This window comes from Myxocyprinus asiaticus, chromosome 25 (assembly GCF_019703515.2).
Source record: "Myxocyprinus asiaticus isolate MX2 ecotype Aquarium Trade chromosome 25, UBuf_Myxa_2, whole genome shotgun sequence".
Lineage (NCBI taxonomy): Eukaryota > Metazoa > Chordata > Actinopteri > Cypriniformes > Catostomidae > Myxocyprinus > Myxocyprinus asiaticus.
This window is the reverse complement of record NC_059368.1, coordinates 13,548,237-13,559,920: the sequence shown is the minus strand read 5'-3', so window position 1 is coordinate 13,559,920 and position 11,684 is coordinate 13,548,237. Positions and strand designations below refer to the sequence as shown.

Below are 11,684 nucleotides of genomic sequence, written 5' to 3'. Positions count from 1 at the left end.
ACTACGTCATCGCGCTACAGTCTGCAGCGAAGGGTACTTGAAATTTTGACCATTCAATTTATGTAGCCCTCGCGCCATCTTGTGGACAATGGTAAAAGAAATCAACAACATTCCCTTATTCTCATAAGTATTGAGTGCGGTCAAAAGTGGTTACAGATTAAATTATTCATGTATTTGATTTTATGGTAAGTGAACCACATCCCACATTAACATGGCGCGAGGAAGCTTTTCTTTGTGATAGATGCCATTTAGTCTCACTCACTCATACAGTACTCATCCCAGTGAAAGCCGATACGATGATTCCTGACAGGCAATTCAAACCCGGTCAAGTGATATCTTGAACGTATGGCAATTCTACCTGACGCAGCAACTAAAACAATAAAGAGGCGGGTACAATGAGGCGGGAATTTACTTTTTGAAGAAGCTCTTTTAAGAGTGGCGTTCTGTTGCCATAGAGACACGCAGCGAGCACGGAGAGAGACGCGGTGCATGAAATGTTGATTTTAGACATTATCGACAAAAGGTAAGTCTTCTATGGAATCTGATTGTTGTTTGACAATGAATGTAGTTTTGTAAAACTTCTGGATCAGATAAACGCACATTAGGAGGTCCCAACCTGTTACATTTGAACCCCGATTAAACACATCAAGTGAAATATCTTAAAATAAGATCAAATCAGGTAAGTAGAACATGATGATGTACTGTAGACAAGGTTCGCCTTGAAGTTCTGCAGATCTGTCGACTGCTTCAGTGCGTCCGGACAGGAGATAAGCCCTACATAGAGAAATTAATCAGCATGGGTGTTGATGACCTCATCAAACATACAGAGCCGCGCGATAGTAACGGTGTCCTGCACCTAGCATCAGTGGCCATCGACTCGGACATGTTCGAGTTCCTCATAGTTCAAGGAGCCCGTACAGACGTGCAGGACAGGAGAGGGCGGACGCCGCTGATGCTGGCCGCAGAGCTCGGACACGTCGGCAAGAAGAACGCAGACATGAAACTTGTAGACAAAGAAGGGTAAGGTAATGTTATACATTTAAACTAGGATATAGTTTACTAGCTTCTCTGTTCAATATATATATATATATATATATATATATATATATATATATATATATATATATATATATATATATATATAAACAGCAACTATTTAAAACTTTGGTCAATGTCAGTGTATAGCCTATAATTGCTAGAGTATATGTGACACTGTAATTACAGAGAATGTATGTGATTTATTTCAGAACCAGAATGAGCTTTATTGCCAAGTATGCTTACACATACAAGGAATTTGTCTTGGTGACAGAAGCTTCCAGTGCACAAACAATACAGCAGCAAGACAGAGAGAAAAAAAAAAAAAAAAATAATAATAATAATAATAATAATAAATAATTAAAAAAAATAGAATAAAAGTAAAAAGTGAATAGAAAATAAAGTATTTATAGAAATACACAATAGGACAATATATATATATATATATATATATATATATATACACACACACACACACAATACACAAATACAAATCTGTTATATACAGAAGCAAGGGAATGTAATGGCAGAAGGGGTATGGTATGTTGGATAAATTTAAATAGATTATAGTCTTATTTATTTATTTATTATTATTGATAACCAAATCCAAGTGCAGAGAAAAGGCCACAAAACATAACATAAAAACAAAACTGCATTTAGATACTGAGAATTTGTTTTTATTAACATATTACTGAGCTTCACAAAAATTATAATTCTCTCATCATTAACTGGCCATCGTGCCATCCCAAACTCGTGTGACTTTCTTTCTTCTGTGAAACACAAGCAAAGATAAAATTGAAGAATGTGAGGTGTTTTTGTCCATACAATATAAGTCAAGGGGATCCAAAAAAGGACATTAAGGCAGCATAAAGGTAATCCAGATTCAAGTGGTTTAATATTCTGAAGAGATATGGTCACTTTGGGTGAGATATAGGTTGGCATGAGGGTGAGGAAATGATGGTTGACGATTCCTTTAAAAAGCAGCTAATAGTACTTTTGACACATATGTTTAAACTGAAGTGCACTCACATGAGATGAAGACTCCATTCATATCAGTGGCTTAGAAAATATGTTTTAGTTTACATGAGGGCAGTCCTCACTTATGGTGGCTATTATGTTAAGGTCACATCATGTCCTGCTGAATACTATGCACTGTATCTGTAAACTTGGTAACCTCCCTATTATTGGACACTTTTGGTTGTTAAATTAATTAATCAAGGGTCACAAAGACACCTGTGAAGAGGTAATTTCCAGTGGGGCTTCAGCATTTGAGCAGTGCTGCATCAAAGCTGACAAGTGCCAGTATAAAATGTATAAAGCATGGAAAAAGAAGCAATAAAAATGAATGGTGACTGAGGCTGTCAGTCTCTAACATTCTGCCTAACATCTCCTTTTGTGTTCCATAGAAGAAATAAAGTCATACATATTTGGAACAACATGAGATTAAGTAAATTATGACAATTTTTCTTTTGGGTGAAATAAGGAATTTTCCCTTTGACACCTGCCACAAAGTTAAAAGTGATCATCAGTAGCTGGCAGCATCCATCTGTTTTGGAGGTTTATATGCAGTCTATCTAATTACAGATCAGGGCATGAGCAGTAAAACTAATGCATAAACCGATCTGAGTAATCTGGATTCTGGCTTCTGACCCAGGCTTGCTCTTCTACTGTATTCAGACCACCAAAAGGCACATGCGCTGACTGAAGGCATGTGCCTCAGCATCCTAGAAAAAGGAGCAGACCCCAATGCAACAAATCAGGTATGCAATGCTGTAGGATTGCTTCAGTGAGCCCCTGTTGTTTAATTGAGAAGGGTGCATTTAAAGGAACAGTTCACCCCAAAAATGAAAATTCTCTCATAATTTACTCACCCTCATGCCATCCCAGATGTATGTGACTTTCTTTCTTCTGCAGAACACAAATTAAGATTTTTAGAAGAATATTTCAGCTCTGTAGGTCCTAACAATGCAAGTGAATGATGACCAGAACTCAGAAGAGGACATAAAGGCAGCATAAAATTAATCCATAAGATTCCAGTGGTAAAATCTGTATCTTCTGTAGCGATATAGTTGGTGTGGATGAAAAACAGATAAATATTTAAGTCCTTTTTATTTACTGTAAATCTACACTTTATGTGGAAGTGACTTTCACTGGTTTCACTATTGGTTGGGGCTGGTAAAAAGGTGATATATAGTAAAAAAAAAAAAAGAACATACATACATACATATATTAATATGGCACTAAATGAATGCTATTATAGGCCAGGCATAAAATGCAACTCTGTTTCTACAGTAGGTAATAGGGGGTCTGTGTGATAGTGCAGGATCAATGGAACAACCCTAAAAGCCTGTTCTAAATGGAAATCACCAAGTAAAATTACTTAACATATTAAAACAGTCAGGACATTGTTGAAAATAATTAACAGGTAGTCTAAGCCAAATCTATTAGAGAAAACAAATGCGCTGAAAAGTTGCATGTATTTCAAATGTGCAGTTGTGCATTAGCCAGTGATCTAATATGACAGCTGTTCATTAAAGAACGTTAACCAATAACAGTTATAAGTAGCTATAGGATAGAAAAATAGGCCTGTGATGTAGCCTACAATAAACCTAATGTATTCTAAACATGACGTGCACACAGAGTAAAAGATAGTTTAACCCGTTAAGCAGTTGGCACCTCGTTGAAAATAGCCTTCTTAATCAGCAGATTGAAAAAATGGCATACCTAGCCTAAAACTGTCATTTTCTAGGCTACTTACTCAAAAGCATAAATTTTTTGATGAGCAAAATTAACATGTCGACATGGTCCGGTGAAAGACGGGACTTGACTCACATGAGGCGGCTATCCTGCGCTTGAAAAAGCCTGCTCAGCAGGAAAATAACGTACAAGCATGCACAGATTTAAAGAAGACTCAAATGAGAAAACATCTATAGGGACTTTCAAACGTTTGGAAATCTGATTTCCGTACCACCACCGAAGTGTTTTCATAACTACTTTGCTGAGTTTGCTTGTCTAGTGAGAGGACATTTTCCTGCGCGCGCCGCGAGTGAGAGAGGGAAGAAGCACGGCAGCCTGAGGTGAACCTGGTAGTCTAATTAAGGACTGACCTTTCTTAAAGAAATAATTATTATGTGTCATACAGGGTGTACAGGCTTAGAATGCTTTTCTTTAATAATTGTTTTATCCTCACAGTGACATTCACTTTTGAGACCATTTGTTCTGAATAAATCAGACGAAAGGTCTGAGGTCTTCTACAGTAACTCATTGAGTCATTGTGGTATGCAATCAATTCTGAGATCCAAATAAATTATAATTGCAGCAAGTTAGAGAAGTTAACTTTTAGCTATTCCATTTAAACCTTGTGACAAGGAAGAGGGCTGGGCCGGGCCGGGCCGCTCAGCCCCCAATCAGTCTAATCAGCCAAAGAGTGTAATGATCTGCACTACGGATTAAAATATCTGTAGATATTCACTGTTGGTCTTCATACATAGCCTACAGGAGACAATTTAATTGCAATTGAATTTAGTGTTTTTGTGAATTGAACAATTAATAATACACAGTTGGATCAGATGGACAATAGAATGATGTATGATCTGCTGTAGCCTAGTTATATTCACCGTAGGTTTTCATATATACAGGAGACATATATGTTGTTGTTGTGAATTTAGATATGAAGTTACATTCGGATATTAACCATATTTAGCCCATCAGACATAGTGTAATGCACCATCGATGAAATATCTGCTTTAGTACTCACTATTGGTTGTCATACAGCTACAGAACAGTATCCTACATAGCATTTTATGAATACAAACACAATTCACCCCTTTCTAAAATTCCAAGGGCCATTTAGCCATCTGAGAAGAAAAAGACAACTTTGTTTGTGAACAACAATTTATTTTTTAACACCCTTTATTAACAACATGAACTGCAGAAGTGTTGTCCTCTTGCCAGGCACTAGATGCTGAGGTGCAAAGTCACGAAAGTCAACCCACAAGACGCTAGGATGACTCCCGTTGATGACTCCCATATGGCTCGCCACTCTTCTTTAACTGTTCAGTCTGCCTGTCAAAATGCTCCCGCTCACTGATAAAAAAAGAAAAAAAATTGGATAGTTGTAGAGAAAATGGTTATTTATAAATAATGGCAGGATGTCATGTTTGACCATTTTTTCCTTTATAGGATCCTTACGGTACCTTATGTCAATGACATGTCCTCTCAGAAATTTCTCCTCAGCCTCCAGGATGGACAGATTTTCCGCAAAAGCGCGGGGACAGATGATAGACTACCAGAGAAAGAATTGAGATTGATCACACCCCAAATAAGCCAAGTATCATTTTGCATGTTTAGTTTTTACAACAAAATCAAAAGTGTCTTTTCTATATTAACCACAAAGACAATTCTTTTTAGAGCAATGATCTCACATTATGGATAAACTATTTGACTTATTAAAAACAATGTGAATCTGACACCATGCAGAGCACAGCTAACACATGAGACCTACCTCTGGAAAAAGGACATCCATAATTAATTTGATCTTGTCACTGTGGGTGTGGGTGTGCTGTCCAGATTTGAAGTCAGGTGAGGGTGATTGCATCAATTTGCTCCTGATCTTCAAAGTATACCGGCACAGGCACTGTCTTGGTGGAACGCTTGGAAAAAGTGTCAAGCCACTTTGATTTCTGTTGACCACTGATGATGGACTGTGTGCAGAGAAAATTGAGAATAACATTGAAAACATTTCCATGTATGTCTCTGTAAATTGTTTATTTACTAGACAAGCTACTGGTTTGAAATGCAGTATAAAAAAAAAAGAAAAAAAAGAATGTGGTTATCTGTTTCTCTTGTTGCTACAGTGAAGTCCACCAATGTCTGGTTGGACGACATTCGGTTCCTCTCGGCAAAAACATGTTGCGGCAAGTCGTGAGTTAGTCCTGGAAAACCCCTGTAAAGAGCTCGTAGTGTCCCTACGGTCAGGCATCTTGCCTCCTCGGTCCAGTGGGCGAACCTTTTCCCGTGCCTTTCAAAAGAAAGAAAAATGTAAAGGTGCCATTTTGCAATGTATTGAGGCAGGATCTTCTTGACCTGGCACAAGGACACTGCCAAGAGTTCTGCTTCACATCATAGCATTTAGGGTTTAGGCATACGATTTCTCCCAAGGATTACAATCACTGCTTTTAACTTTAGTTTGGGTCTTGCCAGATTCTTAAGGTGCTGTCTGCATATGCAGCTATTGTTGGAGTGGTAACAACAGAGGGGGATTCACCTCTGCACTATGCAGCATTTGGTGGCTACACAGATTGCTGCAGGTTTCTAGCTCAAAGATGTAAATCAATTCACTCTTAAGTATGTCATATAGAATCATTATAGGGATAGTTTACCCAAAAAATGAAAATTCTGTCATCCTTTACTCACCCTCATGTTGTTCCAAACACATGTGCCATTCTTCTGTGGACACAAAAGGAGATGTTGGGCAGAATGTTGGGCCTCAGTCACCCTTCGCTTTTATTAATTTTTTTTTCATACAATGAAAGTGAAGGGAGGCTGTCATTCTGCCTAGTATCTCCTTGGAGGGTTTTTAACAACATTTTCTTTTTTTTTTTTTCTTTTTTTTTTGGTGAACTATCCCTTGAAACCAGTGGAAGAGATGTGCTTGTAAATTCTCAAATGATACAGAGGCGATCAACAGTAATAGAAAGCTATTAGAAATAAAGGAAAACAACAAAACAGTTAATAATTCTGTAGCAAGCTGATTTCCTATTATAAATGCCCTTTCATTTGTACATTAATGTTTTATTGTTTGTTTGTTTTGTTTTTTTCATAAATCAACCACTATAAACTGATGCCTCAGGTATTTTTACAACCAAAAAAGCAATCGTGCTTCTTGATGTGGAACAAGCAGGATCAAGCTAACTATTCATATTTGATGCCTTATATACTTATATTGTGATACCTACTTTAGGATGCAATCCCAAACTGAAAAACCAAGAAGGCCTCCTTCCTCATCAGATTGCTAAGGACTGTGGCCACAAGCCTAAGGTGAAAGAGCTTAAGAAGGCCGAACGGCTGGTCTCATGAAAATAAGACTGCAATGAGAAGCGCTTTTGAGTTAGCATCAGACAGCTTCATGGGAATAGAGACAGTATCCAGGGAGACCTTTGTATCATTTTTTCAGGACCTTCAAGCTCCTATAGATGATGACCAAATTCAGGCTCTTCTGCTGGCTCTTGATAGGAGAAGAGAGGGCATTAATATTAATTAATTCCTAAAAGGTCTTAAATACCTTCCTAAGACATAGGAAGCAAGGGAGGAAAGAGCAAAAAGATTAAGTTCACCTACCCATGCCCATCTGCACCGTCCCGCCTGATCTCATTTAATGGTGGGATGATGGTGGGCTGGCACATTTTATGACAGAAAGCTACCAGCATTATACAGACATGTACAGATTTGACCGGGACCATCGACCAGGACATCCTATCGAAGATGACACTGTGGTACATTGAAGGGCCTGAAAACATATACATCAATATGAACAACTGTGTGAAAATGGGAGATATTGAGTCTCTTAAACAAGTTATAAGTTACAGTTAAAAATAATTTTGCCTGTGGAGAAAATGAATGGGACAAAATGAGACTATAGACAGTTCTCTTTTTATACTATGTAGACGTGACACCTGACAGAAAAAAACCAAAGCCAAAGGTAAGTGAATGAGTCTGGGCATGTCAGATTACCCCCCATCAAGGCACCAATGGCCTTGTGACTCTGCTAAGGGGAACCCCACAGAACATTTGCTGAAAGTCAAACTGTTTGTCACTGTCATCACATCCTCTGTCTTGATTACAGTGTTGATGCTTTATCTTCTCAGCAGGGCACTGTTCCCACTCCGCCAGCCTCCTCAAACTCAGCAGTCAAGAAAGCAAAGAAGAAAGACAGCGTTATCTTGCACAGCACTCACCAGTGATCACCAGCGGCAAGCTCAACAAATTGGACAACAGTTTTGTGCCAAGAACAGTAAGCTGGATACCACTCACATAACGCAGCTCTATCGAGAGAAATGTGAACCAGGCATGAGCATGAGATTAGGTCATCTTATTTTCAATAGATTATGACGTGTTTTTGCTGATCTATATTCCAGACTTGGCAGAATCAGCTGACTACCAGCCAACTAATAGAAAGGCAAGCAGGAGGCAGCGCTTTACCTACGAGGTGGAATTTGATGACTTCAAGATGCCATTCAATAAAACTATTCAGAAGAAGTCGTTGGAGCTTGAATTTACTGAATAAAGGTGAAGACCTAGTCAAAAAAACAGCTGATGTTACATTTCTGAAATATAATTTGTGGTGCTTACTAAGGCAAGAATCACTAATATTATTGCTCATATTTTGGGTAAGGGATCTGAACAGACCCCTAACCCTAATTACTTAACTTTGGTGCATAGCAACGAACACGAATGATCGCGCCGCTTATTGAGGGTGTTGTGCTTTTACTTTTCTAAGCAGTCAAAACATTTTGCAACCTGGTCTCATAGAATCATCTTATCATCCATAGAATCATCCTCATGTATTCAGATATAAGACAAAGGCAGGCCTAATACAGTCGTAAAAACCTAACTCAAGCCCCCACCTTCCAAGTCCTAAATCTTACTGATAAAAATCGTGCCAAAATCAAACAAAGGGAGTCCAAAACAGACTACAAATTCATGAAGCCTTGCTCACTAAAGGATCGAACTCTCAACTCCTATTGGATGAGGCACACAACAGAACGTCCCTCAAACATGACATCATCAGGAGTTGAAATACCTCTGAAATGTTTCGTGAGTTGCTTCCAGCGACTTTGTTCACCGAATATAGACGTAGCTCTTTGCTGCTCTCAGGTGCAACCTCGTGGCACAAGGAAGTAACGTCCGACTTGAAACTGTAGCCATACAATCTCCATCTCGCTGGACGAGTTGAGATTACTCTGTGTTCAACCGAACACTCTAACGGATCCGAAGGAGACCGCCGAGCAATTAGCATCTTCATCCGTTTGCCTACAGAAGTGAAGAGATTAAAGATCTCTCTTCCATCTTCAATCAAGTCGACATTTCTGAGTTCTCCGCCAGCCCGCCGAGAATCAACAGCCGTACCGCCCGCCGACAGAGCGAGGAAACGGCCTCCTGTCCCCTCGAACCTCAAGGAACCGGGTCAGAGTTAAAGGACAGAGGAAAACACATTCTACCTGTGTCCTCATGCGATTCAAGTAAGAGGTTTACGTCTGGGCAGAGATTGAATATTATAGTGTGTTATTCTTGTGTTTCAAGGTTTTTGCTTGTACAGTTTACGGACCGCCATATCCGCTCATTATTAATACTCACAATATTATTATAATATTTAATTACAATAATTATCACAAATTTGTTTTGCTGTATTGTGGTCCAACCAAATAGGACTGTTGTGCAATTTCGCCATTGCGGGTGAGACAGCAACTGAGTTCATCCACTAAAGAGTCAAATAACGCGGGACTTTTACGAGCCATCCACCGCGTCTCTGAGTGATAAACACAGCTGCTTTCTCTCCCACTATCGCGAAATCGGCTTTAGGGCTGTCACTTAATCATCTCTCTCTCTCTCTTACTAATCACACACACACACACAAACACACACACACCTTATGTGTTATAGGATTATTTTGATTTCCATATCTAATCATATCACTGTTTAGTTTGTAGTTGTAAGTCGGAAGTTTATTGACTGCATTGTATTAATTATTAATTGATATTACTGCATAAATAAACTTTGTTTATATTACAAAGAGAAGTGTTTTGATTTGTTTTGCATACATCTGTGTCATGCTGACGGGATGTCAGTGCTCGGATTCAAACCTTCATTCATTGTTTTTTTTCCTGAAAATCGATATTCTTCGGATGTCGATTTTCCTAAGAAAACAATCTAATATTGAGACTGTTTTACTATTTGGTTATTAGTCCCTAATTCCAGGGTGGTGCCCCGTCAATGTTAATCCTTATTAATATTGTATTGATTTTTGATAATTGAAAATTATCTTTGATGATTGAATTTGAATGATCAATAAGCTAGTATTAATTTTAATTAATGTTTCATCGATGTTAACAATTAACGATTATCTTTGATAATTGTTGATTTAAAGGATTTTAAAAAGCTAACATTGATTCTCATCAATGTTCTATTGATTTTAATAATTAATAATTATCTTTGATAATTATTAATTATTGCTAATAATCAAACTTGCTCCTAAACGTAGCACACTACATTTACTGGAGCCCCATATGAGGTTTTAATGAGTTAGATCCAATTAATTAATTTAAATTTTAATTAATAACTAAAGAAATAATTATTAATTATTTCTGATAGTAACACTGATCTAAACAACCAGTAAAGCCCTACATTACTATACCTACATGTTTGCAAAATAATTTTTCGTAGTATGTACTTTGCCGCATTTTACTGGTGAAATGAACTCCAGAGGCACTACAACAACAACTTTTATTCCATTTCACACAAATCATGAGTAAAACAGCAGTTTATTAGTTCATTCATACACTTACTTAATGATGCAAAGCACCTGAAAAGCACACGAGTCGATACATGAGCTGAAAGTGTCATAGAAGCACCACAAAATGATCTAGTTGCTTGAGCAATTGCGTTTTTCATGTCACATTTGCTTTTTATGACACTATCGTTTTGGTTTAGCATTTATGGTAAGGTGGGGGGTTTTCTTGATTTAAAACGAGCATTAAACTTTATCTGTTTGGGAGAACATTTAACTCATTTTAGTGCTTCTCAGTGGACATTTCACCTTGGAACTGTGGTGAAACCTGTAAGGAACCATGCCACAGTCATGTAATTTTCATGTCATCAGGCTGGATTTTTGATTGGCAAATGATAATATGGCTGGAAAAGGTCCCATAGACTTACACTGAGGCATAGACCTGGCAACTGCATGCATAGCAATGCGCTGACAACCACTCAAGACACTTTACTACCTCGTAGCAATACCTTGGCAACAACCCAGAACCCCCTAGCATCATAGAAGAGAGTTTTGCACAGGCAAGAATCTAACACTCTAATATGCATTGTGTGCTTTCTGCTGGAGTTACTTAGGGATTAAAAATGCCATGTCTCAGTGCTGTTTCTCTGTTGTATCAGAGAGGGAGGCAGATTGATTATGCATTTATGAGAGGCAGGAGATGAGAGCTGCTACCTACTTACTGGCATGCAGTTTGTCTCATTCGTGTCTCAGCGTCTGTCGAGCATGCTGAGTACAGGCCTTGCACCACAGGCAGCAATGCACAAAATCCTTCATGTTGTTTATCTCAGAAAACTGAGCCGCTCAATCCACATGGACTCACATGGACATTAAATGCAGATTAAACATGTCTAATATAGCAATAATGGAAATGTGTGTATTGACTGAGACTATGACTACCCCGTTGAAAAGATTAGCACGTTATGTTTTGGATGCTGGTCACCACACTTGGTCAACCAGCTGTATTTATTTATTTATTTATTTATTTATTTTTGCTTATGAACAACATATCTATGCTGGTCCGCCAGCTAAACCAGCACCAAACCAGCATAATCCAGTTTGGACTAGCATGGAAATTCATGCTAGTCTTAGCTGGTCTTTTAGG

The 11,684-nt window shown here is 38.2% G+C and overlaps 1 protein-coding gene across 1 annotated transcript; it reads left to right on the top strand.

The window, feature by feature from the left end:
- Nucleotides 1-796: 796 nt before the first annotated feature.
- Nucleotides 797-9,751, top strand: LOC127415606 (ankyrin repeat and EF-hand domain-containing protein 1-like). The gene is made up of 3 exons (XM_051654369.1): nucleotides 797-1,020; nucleotides 7,905-8,047; nucleotides 8,172-9,751. Exons 1-3 carry the CDS (start codon nucleotides 797-799, stop codon nucleotides 8,318-8,320), a joined length of 516 nt encoding a protein of 171 aa, XP_051510329.1. The 3' UTR covers nucleotides 8,321-9,751.
- Nucleotides 9,752-11,684: the final 1,933 nt, after the last annotated feature.

Coding starts and splice junctions, on each gene's coding strand:
- LOC127415606 (XM_051654369.1), top strand. CDS start 797: ATGGGTGTTGATGACCTCATCAAACATACAGAGCCGCGCGATAGTAAC. Junction 1,021..7,904: donor AAACTTGTAGACAAAGAAGG/GTAAGGTAATGT, acceptor TCTTCTCAGCAG/GGCACTGTTCCCACTCCGCC. Junction 8,048..8,171: donor ACAGTTTTGTGCCAAGAACA/GTAAGCTGGATA, acceptor TCTATATTCCAG/ACTTGGCAGAATCAGCTGAC.